Consider the following 16509-nt stretch of genomic DNA (forward strand, 5'->3'; position numbering starts at 1 on the left):
TGTCCTATTCTAATTCCAAAGATCCCACCTCTAAATGCCACAGTTAAGCCAGATAGTAATGACACATCCCTTTGATTTCAGCACTCAAAAGGCAGAGACAGGAAGATCTTTGAGTTTGAGTCAAGTCTTGTCTACAGACTGAGTTCCAGGACAGCCAAGGGCTATACACACACACACACACACACACACACACACACACACACACACACACACACACAAACCCTGTCTTGAAAAACAGAAACAAAAATGAAACCACAGAAAAACACCATAGTCCTGTTAACTTTCCACTCTTACGGTTTGTTTGTTTATTGGGACATGCTTTCTCTACACAGCCCTGATTGTCCTGGATTAGAACTCACTGTACAGATCAGGCTGGACTTGAACGCGGAGTTCTGCCTGGCTCTGCAGCTCAGTGCCTGTGCTTAAAGACTTGTGCAAACACACCCATCAACTTTCCATTCTTTTAAATATTCACATAGACGCCAGGAATTAAATTCCCTCGAGTTTAGAAAACAGACTATATTTAAAACGTAGCAGGCAACGAAGCCAGGGACTTGCCCAAATTCCCAGAGCAAGAGTAGAGACAGAACCTAGACAGTGTTAGCTTCTTTACTCATTTGTGCTTTATTTACGGGGTCACATTGTTTCTCAAAAGGCAGCCAAGGAACACAGGCTCAGAATCATACCTACAGACTCTCTAAGGCAGACCCTAGGAATCTGCATTTTTACAAGCTCCTGAGAAATCTGTCCTGCACACGAACATTTCAAAGACTAGTGTTCCCTGGGTGACAGCAGCTCCGCCTCAAAAACAGCCTTGGCCAGATTCCTAGGTTTAAGATCCCCGCAGCCTCATGGGAAATGTAGTTTCTGCTCTCCTTCCCGCCTCAGGCCTCTTGGAAAACTCGCCGGAAGAAGCCGAGCCAATGCGGAAACAGCCGAGTGTTCCGAGGCGGGCCTTTTCCTGCTCGGTTGCATGCTGGGAAAGGGCAGTTTCCGTTAGCTGCAGAAGGCTGAGGCGCGCCACCGGCCACCTCCCCACGTGAAGCAGTTGTGCGAGCATCGCCACGCCGGGCAGCTGTCTACCCGCGTCCGAGCGCTCCGGAAGCGGCGGGGGACCGGAAGTGGCCCGCGGAGGCTGCAGAGCTAGTCCGGGAACCCGCTGTGAGGCGACTGGCAGCAGCGCTACGACGGCGCCATGTCCCTGATCTGCTCGAGTGAGTGCTGGCTGCGGCGGGAGGCGGGAGCGTGTGCGGCCGCTGTGGCTCGGGCCCTAGAGCCCCCGGCCCTGCGTGCAGGGTGCATTTGCGCAGTGATGCGCAATTCACGTAGCTGGGAAGAATGACTGTCTCAGGGGTCTTTTGACAGAGCGTTTTACAGAGCTGAGACAGGCCTGAGCAGAAGTGGGGGGAGGAGCTGGTGCAGTGAAAAACAGCTCTTGGTGTCAAAAACCCGAGGACGTGTCCAGGATCCGCCTCCGACTGTGATCTGGGCTCTAGCGGGTTTGGGCCTCAGTTTCCCCACCTGCAAAATTGAAAGCATTGCAATGGATATTGCTTGGGAAACCTCGCTTAGGAATTGGAGTTTCTGATTTGCAGAGATCATGCAGTGACTTCGAGACCAGGGCTGGAAGCCAGGTGTCTGGCTTCTAGCCTCGCGCAGTATGACTAATGAAAACAGCGAATGTTTAGAAAACCTGTATTGATTTACGATGCATTTCCAAACGGTGATCTCATTTTATGCTTACAAGAATTGTCTGAAGGGAAATAAAGATCCGTGTGTTACAGAGGTTGTCGGAAGACTTGAAGAATGGGTTTATCCAGGGGTGTGCGACGAAACTAAGCCATGGAGCTCGGTTCTTTGAGCCTGGATCCATGGTTTTCCCATGTAGTATATGGTCTTGTCTTTGGGTGTTGTATTACGGCATTGCGGGTGTTCTCCCAGTTGTTTACCCCATTACTAGTTTCCTCACTTTCTCTCTTTCCCTCTCAGAACGTTGCCATTAATTCAAAGAGGGAAAGGAAGGAGGGAAATGACAAACAGAAAAGGAAGTCTCATAGTGAAGAAATAGCAGTTTGCAAAGTATTTATGAACGATTTGTTTCCTTTTCATCTTTGAAACAACACTCTTACATGCCCAGGGCCATCCTTCCTCTGGTAGGAGAGGGAAAGCTCTCAGAAAGCTTCAGTCGTTGAGTAGTGAGATAAACCTACAGAATAGGACAGGAAAGCCATATACAAAAATAGGGATTTTAAGTACTGAAACAAATACTTAATTACATGTGCATGGAGTCCTGCAAAATTAAGTGACTCTAAGGGAAGCCACTGAGAAGGATAGGAGCTTGAAGCCTTGGGTTGTTGACTCACAACCTATGGGAAGGCGAATAGAATTATGTGATGAATAAGAGCTGTTTTGTGATGTGATAAGTCACTATCTTAGAGCGGCCTTCAGAAGAGTCTGATGTGGAGGTAGCTTTCACTTGTCTGCTTGAGTGATCCAGTTGTCTTTTTTAGGGGAAGGTAGAGAAGCAAGGGGGGTCTGAGAAGGTCAGAGAGACCTTGGTTCTCAGCTTGCTTTTGAGGCTTTTTTTTTTTTTTTTTTTTTTTTTTTTTTTTTTTTTTGGTAGTTTGGCATGCCCAGGGCTCCATACTTTGGGATATTCTTTTCTGAGCCCCAGTACTTTTGCACTTATTTAATCTGCTCTGATGTTTATCAAGTGTGTGCTTCGCTTCTGCATTGTCCTGGAGGTCAGTGACAGCTGTAAGTCCCATCTTCAAGGGTACACAGACTATTCTGTCGAGCGCTTAGAATAGAATTCTGCCTGGCACGTAGTAGCAGAGCAATGGAAAGTTTTTGTTTGTTTGTTTTTAATTTATCAGTGCTTGTCACATGGCTTTGTAATTTCTCTTGTTGATCCATCTCGGGCTCCCGATGGATGACAGAAGTTTGAGTTGTGCTCTGTGTACTTCTCTGTCATGTGCCTAGTCATCTGGGTTCAAAAAAGAGATCGACCACTCTATACCGCACTGGCACATAGGATCTGGGCAGTTATTATTTATTGACTTTTATTATCAGCAGACCAGAGATTCTAGGTAAGTAGTTGGCAAGCATTGTGGGACCAAGTACAGGCAGGCTTGCTGTCACAGACCTTGCTTCCTGATAGCTGACTATAAAGGACAGGGTCTTGTTGGGGCTGACACAGTGAAGAGTCTCCTTTTACCCTGTGGCTCACTACCTGTCTTTCTCTATAGTCTCCAACGAAGTGCCAGAGCACCCATGCGTGTCCCCTGTCTCTAATCATGTGTATGAGCGGCGACTCATTGAGAAGTACATTGCAGAGAATGGCACAGATCCTATCAACAACCAGCCTCTCTCAGAGGAGCAGCTCATCGACATCAAAGGTGCCTGCCCAATAGCCTTGGTCCAAGGCCATCTCAGCTCAGCCTTCAAGAGTGGGAGGTGGTGCCAATCTGGTGGAGAAGATGGTGGCTGTGAGTGGGGGAGGGGAAGAGTTCCCGGGTTCTAGTTCTTCATACCTGCTTTGCTGCCTCTCTTGGCAGTTGCTCATCCAATCCGGCCCAAGCCTCCCTCTGCCACCAGCATCCCAGCCATTCTGAAAGCCTTGCAGGATGAGTGGGTGAGTCTGTGAAAAGAATGCACCTCCGGGGGCTGGGGATTTAGCTCAGTGGTAGAGCGCTTACCTAGGAAGCGCAAGGCCCTGGGTTCGGTCCCCAGCTCCGAAAAAAAGAACCAAAAAAAAAAAAAAAAAGAATGCACCTCCGGGCTAGGACCTGAGGATTGAACAGATGAGGCCTCCCTCCCTCCCTCTTTTAATGTAGTTTTATGTTGTGTATGGCCTTTTGCTTACATGTATGACTGTGTATGACTTACGTGCCTGGTGCTTGGGAGGCAGGAGTTGGTGTGTGATCCCTTGAACTGTAGTTATGAACAGTTGTGAACCACCCTGTGGGGTTTGGGACTTGGACCTGAGTCCTCTGGAAGAACAGCAAGTGCTCTTAATTTCTGGGCTCTCAACTCTCTGCAGGCCCTCTTACTGTCTTGAGATAGGACTTTGCTTTGTTAGACTAGTCTGAAACTTTGATCCTTTTGCCTCAGCCTTCTAGTGCTAGGATTATAAGTGCCAACCACCAGGCCTGACTCTTGGGGGTGATGAACACAGGGTTAATGTAATCCCTGTACCACTGAGCAGCCCCCCTCATTTTGTGCTGGCCTTATTTCATTTGTGAGGAACAGGATAGCAATACAAGAGGAGCCCGGTTGTTGGAACTCTTGCAGACCTAGATTCCAAAGTTTTCTCCACTGTCAGCCTTTGTGACTTAGGACACACTGCTCAGTCTCTAAGACTTGACTTCCTGACTACAGGACACTCATTAGTCTTGTCTATCTGGATTCTGTAAGTAGAATGCAGTTGACATATTTGCCTTGTGACACCAGGGACTCTTTCATTACTGGGCTCTGCATTTGCTGAGGATAGCCAGTAAATAATCACAGCAGTATAATTATTTCCTTTCAGAGAGGTGATGACATTAATGCCTGTGATTTGCTGGTGAATTGCAAAGGTTGGGGTGGGAAGGAGCTAATTCTTACTCTGTGTGTGTCCAGGGTGTGGTATGGGGTAGGAGCCTGAATGTCGTACAGGGCATTCAGGGTCACTCAGATGTTGGCTTGGGTCTCTGAGTAGCTCAGGTTGGTTTCAGTGTAGAATAGGAGGTGGTGTCCTCTTCTCTAGGGTTGGCCGAATTCTCCGGCTCTCCCCCAGTCCTCACAGTGGCCTACCCTCTCCCAGGATGCAGTCATGCTGCACAGCTTCACTCTTCGCCAGCAGCTGCAGACAACCCGCCAGGAACTGTCCCACGCTCTGTACCAGCACGATGCTGCCTGCCGAGTCATTGCCCGGCTCACCAAGGAGGTCACTGCTGCTCGAGAAGGTCTCTGGTGTTCCCTGCTGCTCCCCACCCTCTTCTGGCCCTGCTGCTGGCCCTGCTTTGTTATGTCCCATTTCTAACCTCATCTTTTCTCTCAGCTCTGGCTACTCTGAAACCACAGGCTGGTCTTATTGTACCTCAGGCTGTGCCAAGCTCACAGCCCAGTGTTGTGGTAAGTGTTCCCTTCCAGGCCCCAGTAGCTGTCCCTTACACAGACAGTTTTGGTATTGTGAGCCCCTCCTACTCTCCCTTTCTTTTCTACAGGGTGCAGGAGAGCCCATGGATTTGGGTGAGCTTGTGGGAATGACCCCTGAGATTATCCAGAAGGTAAGTTGTGTGTTCTTCTGATGGGACTGCAGTCTCTCCCTTAGTACTGTAGGCATTGGGGGCCTGTAAGACTCTCACAGTGGGCAATGAGAGGAGCCTGTACTGCCAATCAAGAGCTTTCTGATGACACTTACTTCAGTCTGGCTTCCTTTGTCTCATTTCCCTGGCTTCTGAATAGAATGAGGGGTGTGTGTTTCGTAGGCTTACTGTGGGAAAGATTTAATTACCTATGAGGGAAGTTTTTAGCTCTTGCAGTTTTTGCAGTCCTTGTTGATATTAAGTCATTTCGTTATAGATTTTGATCATTTTGCCTTAGGGCAAGAGTTATCTTTGTATTAAGATGAGGAGTCTGAGGTGGCAAGTCAGACAGCTGTGAAGAGGCAGAGCAGACTTCAGACTACAGCTAGGTTCTGTTGGATGTAGTCTTCATTTGTGGGTCAACGGAGTGAGCGCTCATCTGAGCTCTCATGTTTGTAGCCTAGACCTGCTCCCAGAGCACTACAACCTGGTTCCTGTCCCACCTGCTGTGGCAAGGGAGTTCTTTTGATGTTCAGTTTTCTCAGCTATACCATAAGGTTGTGGATACCTCACCTTATAAGATGGGGGTGGAGGTGTGTCAGCTTTTAGCCCACAGTTTGGCAGATGGCGTGTTTTGGTGATGTATCAGATGTGACTAGCACCCAGTGTGCTTTGTGTCACAAAATTATTTATGTTCTCCACAGCTTCAAGACAAGGCCACTGTACTAACCACGGAGCGTAAGAAGGTGAGTTGTTGCCTGCTGGGAACACCCACCTTCTTGGAGAAAGGGCTCGTTGAAGCCTGCTTTCATTGCTGCTCTTGGGGGCTTTTTGTTTTCTCAGAGAGGAAAAACTGTCCCTGAGGAGCTGGTGAAGCCTGAAGAGCTCAGCAAGTACCGGCAGGTGGCATCCCATGTGGTAAGTGGCTGAAGGTGGCCAGCCTGCGGAGTCATGAGAAATGCTACCTGGGTCCCTGGCAGAGTGTCTCACCTTGGCTGCTCTTCTGTCCTGCCATGCAGTGGGGGGAATTGGTACATCCAGGCAGCCAGCCAAGCTGGGTGGATAAGGAATAGAACTCACTCTTCTTTCCTGACTGGGGAGGAAAATGAGGGGTGTGGGGAAGGGGAGTGGAGGACCTGTATGGCTTGGATTTGGCTGTGACTGGGTTTCATGTGGCTCTGTCTGCAAAGGGGCTACACAGTGCTAGCATTCCTGGGATTCTTGCTCTGGACCTGTGTCCCTCAGACACCAACAAGATTCTTACTGGTGAGTCTAGGTCTGGCCTGACAGCCAAGATGAGGGATGGCAGGACCCAGGGAAGATATAACCCCCCTTGGTCCTTTGCATGGATTTAAGGACAGAAAGACCTTCTGTGGCCCAGGGATACTTTAAGGCCTGCCTCATTTTTGTCTTCTTTGTATCTTCTTCAGGTGGGGCAGATAAAAACGTTGTTGTCTTTGATAAGAGTACTGAGCAAATCCTGGCCACTCTCAAAGGCCATACCAAGAAGGTCACCAGTGTGGTGTTTCATCCTTCTCAGGTAAGATACTCTCGAAGTCACCCTTGTCTTATTTCTAAGTCCAGATCCAGTGGTTTTGAGGCTCAGAACTAATTGCCCAACCTCTAGTGTTTTGGTGAAACAGGCATTGATGTTCCCATGCTGACCCCCAAGACTGTTGAAAGTCGTGTGAGTTCTAATAGATGAGAACCCTTGATTTAGAGGATAAAAGTAGCTTATTAGATGAGATTAATGGTTTCATAGAATACAGTGGCTTTGGTATGCTGCTGCCTCAGGTACTTGAGCAGCCTCCCAGGTAGTCTTTCTCTTCATACGTTAGGAAACTTAGATGTAGGGCTGGAGCGACGGCTCAGCAGTTAAGAGCACTGACTGCTCTTCCAGAGGTCCTGAGTTCAATTCCCAGGAACCATATGGTGGCTCACAACCATCTGTAATGAAATCTGATGCCCTCTTTTTTTTTTTTTTTTAAAGGATTTATTTATTTATTATATATACATCATACAGCTTTCTGCCTGAATGTATTCCTGCAGGCCAGAAGAGGGCACCAGACCTGATTATAGATGGTTGTGAGCCACCATGTGGTTGCTGGGAATTGAACTCAGGACCTCTGGAAGAGCAGACAGTGCTCTTAACCTCTGAGCCACCTCTCCAGCCCTGATGCCCTCTTCTGGTGTGTCTGAAGACAGCTATAGTGTACTCATATATAATATTTAAAAAAAAGGAAACTGAGAAATAGAGGAATTTATGTTTGTCAGTGTTCTCTTGCTGTAAAGAGGCACCATGATCGTGGCAACTCCTATAAAAGAAAGCATTTAACTGGTGCTTGCTTACAGTTTTAGAGGGTCAGTCCATGATCATGGCAGGGAGCAGGTGGCAAGCATGGTACTGGAGCAGTAGCTGAGAGCTGTATCCTGATCCGAAAGGAGACAGACAGATATGTGTGCAGCATGCATGCAAAGCACTGGGGTTGGTGTGGGCCTTTGACCCCACCACACCCCACACCCCACACCCGTACTTCCTCTGATAGCAGCATCCTTCTAATCCTTTCAAATAGTGCCACTTTGGGGGACTAAGCATGAGCCTATGGGGGCCGTTTTTAATTCAAACCACCACAACTGTGACAAACTGAAAAAATTAGGTATAATTTGCAGCGCTATTTTCTTATTTATTTGATATTAGTGCCACTATTGGCTTTTATGTGTTAATGAAAGAATAGTTGCTTTTATCTTTTAGCTGTTGCTATCCTAACTAGTTGGAATAATTTGTTAAGGAAACTAAATAAGTTCTTTCTGCCCCAAGTCTTTTGGATAATCAACTTGCTCTTGAGGTCTAAGTGGAAGGAACAGGGCCCATGGCTTTCCTTTAGGCTCAGTGCTGCTCCCATCGTCTATTACAGCCATCTTTAGCTGCAGGCAGCACACGACTTCAGTCTCAGTTATACAAGCCATATTTTACCCAGCCTGAAAATGGGCCCCAAGTGCTCTCTGATGCAGTTGCTGCTTGTCCTACTAAGTAGTGAAGCTCTCGCCTGGCCTGGCACTTCAGCAGCACTTTTTTCCTTGGCTTTCTTAGGCTCTGTTTTGCTTTTTGTTTTTTTAAGATTTATTTTATGTATATGACACTTTGGTCTTCAGACACACCAGAAGAGGGCACCAGATCCCATTACAAATGGTTGTGAGCCACCACATGGTTGCTGGGAATTGAACTCAGGACCTCTGGAAGGGCAGTCAGCGCTCTTAATCGCTGAGTCATCTCTCCAGCCCCAGACTTTGTTGTTTAGATAGAAGGTTACAGGCAGGACTGGGCTAGAAGTAGTTGCTGGCAGTTGTGACTGTCCTCATCACTCTGGAAAAGTGTTAAAATGCATCTCACTTCTTGGACTCTGATTCTTGCTCTCTTTCCTTTCAGGAATTGGTGTTTTCTGCGTCCCCTGATGCTACTATCAGGATTTGGTCCGTCCCGAACACTTCTTGTGTACAGGTTGTTCGGGCCCATGAGAGTGCGGTGACAGGACTCAGCCTCCATGCCACTGGAGACTATCTACTGAGCTCCTCTGATGATCAGGTGCAGTCACAGTCAGGGGGCCTTGAGGAAGCTGCTTTCTCATCCCGGGAGGAGGGGGCAGCAAGGTTCCCAGAGTTTGGGAAATGTTTCTTCTCTATGGGAACTAACTCTGCAAGGGGGATCTGTCTTGAAGACCACAAGACCCACTTTCTCATTGGCTTTTTTTTTTTTTTTTTTTTTTCTTTCATCTCATTTTCAGTACTGGGCGTTCTCTGACATTCAGACAGGACGTGTGCTCACCAAGGTGACAGATGAGACTTCCGGCTGCTGTAAGTGGCCTAGAGGCATTGAGCTCTTTTGTTTGCAATTTGTTGGTGTGTTTCATTCAGTCATTTGCTTATGTGTTCTAAAGACAGTGTTTACCACTGGCAGTAATGTAGTGCCACTCTTGTGCTGGTACAGTGAGGAATGAAGCGCTCTCACTCTCCCTGCAAACTCCTGACTACAGACCTCTTCCCTTTCCTCAGCTCTTACCTGTGCACAGTTCCACCCTGATGGCCTCATCTTTGGAACAGGAACCATGGACTCCCAGATCAAGATCTGGGACTTGAAGGTAGGACATGCAGGCCTCGTCTGGGGCCCAAAGGAGAAGGAACTTATGAGCTGTGATGGCAAGCCTGAGTTATCTCAGGGCTTGGGAGAGGAGTACCTAGCTCTGTTTGTGTGGCATAAGTGTGATCAAGGAACTGTGGATGTATAGGACATCTCACAATAGGAGTTTGGTAAGCCCTGCTTTTTTTCCTGTTTTGACCAGTGAATGCTGTTTTATTGCCCAACCTCCACCTGCAGGAACGCACCAATGTGGCGAACTTCCCTGGCCACTCCGGCCCCATTACCAGCATTGCCTTCTCTGAGAATGGGTACTACCTGGCCACGGCAGCTGATGACTCCTCAGTCAAGCTCTGGGACTTACGCAAGTTGAAGAACTTCAAGACATTGCAGCTGGACAACAACTTTGAGGTGTGTTCCTCCTCAGTCTCAATTGTTTCTCCTTACTCGGCGATAGTTTCTGAGTTCATGCAAGCCGCTCCTGTTTGCTCCCAGTTTCATGTCTTCTGTTCATTTGTGTAATTGCCTCTCTTTGGGGTTTGGCAGGTGAAGTCACTAATCTTTGACCAGAGTGGCACCTACCTGGCGCTTGGGGGTACAGATGTCCAGATCTACATCTGCAAACAGTGGACAGAGATTCTTCACTTTACAGGTAGAGGACGCCTGCCTGGGGCTTCCAGGGCCTTGTGTGTCTGCTCTGGTGAGAAGTGGGGATAAAGCTCTGGGCTTGGCTTAGATAGGCTTTCCTTCCCGTCTTGCTGTCCTGGGACTAGAACACAGTCGAGGTTTCTGTCACTGAGCTCTCAACCCCCATCCCCACCCAGTAGTGTTTACTTATGGCTGGGGAGTAGAGCATTGTGGCCCAGGAAAAGTACTTGTGAGTCTGTCCCAGAGTACTGCTACTAGCTGGCCTCTCCCAAGCTGTGTGTTGAGGAGCAAACTGATCTCCCTGGTGTTCCAGGAAAATTGGAATACATGAAGAGACACTTCGTGGGGATCATGAGGGCTTACATGAAAGTGCATGACACCCATAGGTTAGAAGTATTTTATGGTATATTTGGTAATGGGTCTTGATTTGCGTAATGAATAAGAACAGTAATGAAGTAATGGGCAGTAATGAAGTTTTTATTTATTTTAGCTTTTTGAGAGGGTGTCTCTGGGTAACAAGCATTGGCAATTCTGGAACTCACTCTAGACCAGGCTGGCCTCAAATTCACAGAGATATGCTGCCGTTGCCTTCTGGGTGCTGGGATTAAAGGTGTGCACCACAGTGCCTGGCCTTTTCTTTCCTTCGTGAACTTTTTATTGGGGGCTGTCGTGGATGAGTAATGAAGCTTATACATCAGGTTAGGAAGAGCAGATGGAAGGCAGTTCGGTACGCTTGTTTCGCTTTGTGTGGAGATGGAGTTCAGGGCCTTTCCCACAGTAGCAGGTCTTCAGGCCCCAACACAAGTACTCAAGGGCAATGACACAGTGCTGTGCAAGAGGTTTTCTCACCTTGGAGTTCCCCTGTGACCCTGAGTTGCGTCAGCAATCTTTAGGGTGGGGATCTTGCTGCATGTGGTAGTTCACACCTGTAATCCCAACACTTAGTGGCTGACGCTAGAGGATCACCTTGAGTTTGGGCCAGCTAGGAGCGCAAGAGGGCTTTTCTCTGGGGAGCTTTGAAGCTCCAGTGTTATCCTACATCTGATATGTTCTCCAACTGTCGGAGTCCTGTGAAGAGGATAGCTCAGCTTTGTCTATTCTGGATCCAGCCCTGTGCTGTGCCCTGAACTTTGACACCTATGAGCTAGAACAGGCTAATGGACTATTCCAGGCCCAAGTAATGAGCTGAAGCTAAACATACATGCCAAGACTTTCAGCCAGATTGAAATAATCTTGCCCAAAATCTCAGATGAGAGCGGGATTAGTATTCAGATGTTCATTCACCCAACAAAGATTGCTGCCTCCTGCCAGGTGCTGAGTGCTGGCTAAAGATAAATAGTGTGCAGAATCCTGCCGTTGAGGGGATTGCCATAAAGTGCAGTCTGGGTTTGTGCCAGGAACGTGCTATTCAAACAAAATCATTGTTCAGTCCTGAAGGAACAACCTTCTCACACTCCCTTTCCTTCTCTCCTCAGAGCATAGTGGCCTGACCACTGGAGTGGCCTTTGGGCACCACGCCAAGTTCATCGCTTCAACCGGCATGGACAGGAGCCTCAAATTCTACAGTCTGTAGGCCCTATGCCTTGTCACAGTTCTGGGCCTCATCTCAGTAGTGGGTTAGAGTTAGAGGGTGGGGGTGGGGGGTGGGACTTTAGGAGGAGAGGGAGGTCTGGTTAGGGGGGGACATTCACATCATTTCATTCTGGTCTGGATGATGGTCTGAGCCAGGGCACATGGAACACTGCTATCCATGCAGCCTTTGGGCCCCAGGGAACGGACATGGAGGAACTGTCACCCTGTAAAATGCTCAGAGTCGGAGTTCAGCACCTCCCCCAGTGGTGGCAGCTGTTCCATGCCTGCTCTGTTTCAGCTCTTCTGAGACAGGGAGGTGAGCCAAGGGAACTGTGAAGGGGAGGGGCAGGAGGGCTCTTGCAGGTTTTTGTAAGCAGTGATCTAGTTTCATTAAAAAAAAAAAGCCACACAGTAAACAGTCAGCTTCTTGTGTCTGTCTGCCAGAAACCCTGATTCAGGGAGGTCATGGGAGAGGGAGCACAGTGTGGAGCACTGGCTAACAGGAAACTTCCCCTGCAGCCTAAAAGCTGTCCGCCAGAAGTCTCCAATCCTGAAGGCCTTGCCCTTGTTCCCAGTGCCCCTGTCACTTGTTCTGTGCTAGCTGCCTGGCTTGGCTTCTCTTACACAAGCCTGAAATGTATCGGGGAGCTAGAAGATTAGCCTTAGCCTGCTGATGGGTTGCTGTGAGTGGATTGCTAGGGTAATCCTTCAGAGGGAGATGATATAAACTGATTCCTGGATGGCTTGACCAGAGAGACTTTGTTGACTGGCAGCTAATCTGTTGAAGTAGAGCTGTTCCCTGGGCAGACAGCTCGAGCACAATAAATAAAACATTAGATGATAAACAGGAGATTAATGTAGGAGTTACCTGGTACTATAGGAGAGGAGGACAGCCGTAGGTAGAAGGAAAGAAGGTTCTGAGGTTGAGGTGAGGGAGCTGTGTGTGTGTGGGAGATGCATGCCACTGTCCAAGGGTGAGTCACCATTAGCTGTGCCCAGGGGTCCACAGTGCCCTAGTAGGGCCACCCCAATAGAATGTTGGCACTGGGAGCCTGTTTTGAGGTTAGGAGTGTAGTGAGATGAGGGAGGAAGGGGCAGGGCAGTGTTGGTGAGTCCACAAAGAAGCTCTTAGAAAAGAGGATCTGAGACGTGAGGAATCACCTAGAGGGGTGAGGGCAAGCTAGGGAGTCCTGACAACGCAACAGAGCAACTGGGTATGTTCTGTCAGGGCGTCCTGTGGGCAAGGAGATTCAGACTTACCTTACTGCTAGGATGGGAGAGCTATAGTAGAGAAACCGTCTGCTGCAGTTACTGTGCAGCCCGCTGCTCCCCAGAAGTGTATCCAGTAAACTGTTACAGGCACAGTTGGTAAAGTGCTTTCTAGGCAAGCCTGAGCGGAATTCAGTCCCCAGCACCTATTGTAAAAAGCCAGGCATGGTGAGCCCTTTAACCAGTGCTGGGGAGGCAGAGACAAGGATCCTGGGAGTTCACACACAATCTGTACTAGCCTAGTTAGTGGGCTCTAAACTAAGAACCCTATTTCAAAAGAATTTCCTGAGGATGACACTCAAAGTAATCCTCTGCCCTCTACATGCATGTGTACATATGTATACACCCCCTACGAATACAGGGACTTAAAGTAAATGGACCAAGAGGTGACTGAGAGATAGAGTTCACTGTGACGGAGCTTGCTCTAGACTGGTGAAGCAGCAGTGAGCATGCTAGGGTCAGTGGGCATCCTGGCCATGAAGGCCAGTGGTTTGCTGAGTTCTGATGGGTGAGTTCCTGACATTGACATCCACTTTGGACTGAAGAAGCTATGACTTCTCATAGGATTGCTCTGGTCTAACATGCCCTCAAGCAGTTTTCTCTTTTCTTTTGAGGCAGGGTTTCTCTGTATAGCCCCGGCTGTCCTAGAACTCACTCTGCCTCCTGAGTGCTGGGATTAAAGGCATGTGCCAATACTGCCCAGTGAAAGTGATTTTTTAAAAACTTGAGTCTTACAGTTCTTTAGTAACGAGGTAAATGTAAAATAAAAAGTTTCAACAGCCAAGTTAGAGATGAGCCGATAACAGCTGTCTGCAGGTGGTAGTGGAGTGCCAATGTAGGGAGGGGAGGGAGGGGATGCCTGGGGACATCCTGGGCCTAAGGTGGTCCCTAAAGCTGGCCAGTGCAAAGCCACTGAGCAATTTCTGTTAGATGGTAATGTGCATTTTTATGATCCACCTACAAAGATGGTGAGAGACAAGATTTGGGAACCCTTTCTGGGCACAGCTCCATGGTCATCTTGAAATTGTGGGATGTGTGTGTATGTCCCACAATACAGGTAGGGAGTCCTGGCATACATCAGAGAAGTAAACAAATAGCCATCCCTCCTAATAGGGCACAGTTTGTAGAGTATCTCACAGGACAGTGAGATCGCATGCAATTAGGGCAGAATTTTATACAGTTTGCCAGGAAGTGTAGGAACAAATGTCTGGACGTCAGCTGAGGGTCCAGTGATCCTCCCCACCTACCCTTTGTATGAGGGAACATTCCTAGTCAATAGGCCTAGTCTTGGGTTTCTTGGTAGTGGTTGCAAGTACTCTGATGGAAGATGCCACTAAAAAAGCAAGCTTTCATTTGGGGCTTCAAGGATCCTAAAGGGCTCCATCTTCCTGGACCACACCAGTCCTATTACTTAGGGTCTAGGAGCGTCACAGAGCCTGGTGCCCAGAGGGAATGTGTTTGCTATGATGTGAATCAGTGCTTACTCCACCCTATGAACAGTCGAGCCTCTGGATGTTCAAAACCATGTTCCTTTGCCGTTGAACTGACAGTCTGTCTACACTGCTTGAACTTGAAGCACCAACCATGGTCACCTAGGGGGCAGGGAAATTAACACTAGCTACCAACTAACCTAGTACCTTGGCCAAGCTCCTGCAAAGCATGCCTCTAGCCAGCAGGCGGTGCTAGTCCCCTTCTGCAGGTGAGTGTCAGAGAAGCCTCTTGTCCTGAGACGTGGCCTTGAATTGGGACTTTAAAACATAGTTTCAGAGACAAAGCTGAGACAGCAGTGGACCGTTAATGACCTCCTCTGTGGGTCTTGGAGTGTAGGGTCATGGCTAGTATGGTCTCTTGCATCAAGCCTCAGTTTGACTCCTAACTCTCCTTTTACAGTGACTCCTGAGTCCTGTGTGGTGCCTACCTGAGGGCTAAGTGAGCTATTGCAAGGAGTGAGCACATGGTACCCCTCGGTGACTAGTGACTGTTGCCCTGCTTCGGGATGGCTGCTAGTAACAGTTTCAGTGGCCCTCAGTGCTTGACACCCGTGGTGTTAAGGTTTGACCTAACTTCTCCATCTTCAAGCCTGACATTAAAACTCATCAATCCAGCTGGGTGTGGTGGTAAACACTTTTAATCCCAGCATTCAGAGGTAGATAGATCTGAGTTCAAGGCCAGCCTGGTCTACAGAGTGAACTCCAAGACAGCTAGGACTACGTAGAGAAACCCTATCTTGGAAAAACAAAAAGCAGGCTCCACAAAACCAAAAGCTCATCCGTCCAGCCAGGGAGGCATGATGAAGCAGATCAGCCAGGACTGAAACTGGAAGGATTCCTCTGTCTCCCCACTTGCATACTAAGAATTTGGACGGGCACATTGGAGAGAGAGCGATCACAGTTCTCTTTAAGGCAGTTCTTTTAGTCCACCAGCACCAAGACAGGCAAGATTCCTCATTGCCCTAACTCTGGGTTGAGCTCGGCAGTGTCCTCCCTCAGAGGCCTACATCTAGACTTCTGCCTCTGGCAGGCCCCCTGTTCTCATCCAGGCGGATGTCAACATGGCCAGGATTCTGAAGAAGCGCCCCTGCCCCCAGAGTTCCCAAATTAGAAGCTGTTTACTTCCCAGAGGTTTTGTTTTTTATTTTCATCCCTTCTGTGTGACTTTTTCCCCCTCACATTAGTTCAACAGTGATTTAAGTGCTTATAAAAAGATAATTTGGTATTTTTATTGTTTATTTTTAAAGACTGGTCTGGTATTGCCCATTATTGGAACAGAAAAGGCTTTTTGCATTGAGTGTTCCTGCAGGAATGCCTGGATGGAAGCCACATATCTTAGGCTGTGGCAGTGAACTCTGCATACTCCTTTTTATATCATTTATTTTTATCTTATATGTGTGTGGTATGTGCCCTGTCACCATGGCACGTGTGGAAGTCAGAATACAGCTTGCAGGGTTCGGTCCTCTCCCACCATGTGGGTCCCAGAGACCAAACTGGAGTCTGCTCACTGTCTTGGTAGCAAGTTCTGTTACCTGATAGCCACTGAGCTGAGGTCAGCCCTCGCTCACTTCCTTATGGAAACACATGGAGATAATGTGTTCTCAGTGCCTTGTTGGGGAGACTGGAGAGGCAGGGAACCCTTGGGTGTCCTGTAGCTGTGGCCGAAAGGCAGGAAGAGGAAATCTGATGGACTGCAAGCAGCCCTGCTTCTTACTCAGGAATGGTGGCCCGCCTTCCTCCCCATCAGCTCTGATTTCCCTTGTTATAGGCCCAGGCTACCAGGTGGAAATGAGAGGAAGAAGGGGAGCTGTTTCCTTCTGAGCTCAATTCATAAGATTTGGTATCTAGGAATGTGTCTTCCACCATCGAGACTGAGTTCAACAGAAAGCTATAAAACACAGATGCTTGAAATGATACAGGATGAGGCTCTGGGAACTGTCACTCAGCTGACAGTGCTGAGAGTGTAGGAAAGCTAGTTTTGCAGAGAGCTTTGTGGTGTTTACGTGTTTTGGTTCACAGAACCGTTTGATAGGGAGGTATTGACAGAACCTGTAAACCATTTCATTCAGTACGAAGTTCCCTATCAGAAATCGTGCTCATGGACTGAGCA

At 48.3% G+C, this 16509-nt stretch overlaps 1 protein-coding gene across 2 annotated transcripts; it reads left to right on the plus strand.

The window, feature by feature from the left end:
* The first annotated feature begins 988 nt into the window (after window positions 1–988).
* On the plus strand, window positions 989–12056 carry Prpf19 (pre-mRNA processing factor 19). 2 transcript variants are annotated; one of them, XM_087617747.1, is made up of 16 exons: window positions 989–1214; window positions 3249–3398; window positions 3558–3634; window positions 4748–4946; window positions 5042–5115; window positions 5208–5270; window positions 5993–6034; window positions 6132–6206; window positions 6479–6554; window positions 6719–6828; window positions 8716–8871; window positions 9071–9140; window positions 9339–9424; window positions 9661–9831; window positions 9967–10072; window positions 11544–12056. In XM_087617747.1, the coding sequence occupies exons 1-16, from the start codon at window positions 1196–1198 to the stop codon at window positions 11639–11641; spliced, it is 1572 nt and encodes a 523-aa protein (XP_087473873.1). In that variant the 5' UTR covers window positions 989–1195; the 3' UTR covers window positions 11642–12056.
* The last annotated feature ends 4453 nt before the right edge of the window (window positions 12057–16509 follow it).

The sequence above is a fragment of the Rattus norvegicus genome, chromosome 1 (genome assembly GCF_021556685.1).
Source record: "Rattus norvegicus strain SHRSP/BbbUtx chromosome 1, alternate assembly SHRSP_T2T, whole genome shotgun sequence".
In the NCBI taxonomy this organism is placed as follows: domain Eukaryota; kingdom Metazoa; phylum Chordata; class Mammalia; order Rodentia; family Muridae; genus Rattus; species Rattus norvegicus.

Coding starts and splice junctions, on each gene's coding strand:
- Prpf19 (XM_087617747.1), top strand. Junction 5,271..5,992: donor CCCCTGAGATTATCCAGAAG/GTAAGTTGTGTG, acceptor TGTTCTCCACAG/CTTCAAGACAAGGCCACTGT. Junction 8,872..9,070: donor TGAGCTCCTCTGATGATCAG/GTGCAGTCACAG, acceptor TCTCATTTTCAG/TACTGGGCGTTCTCTGACAT.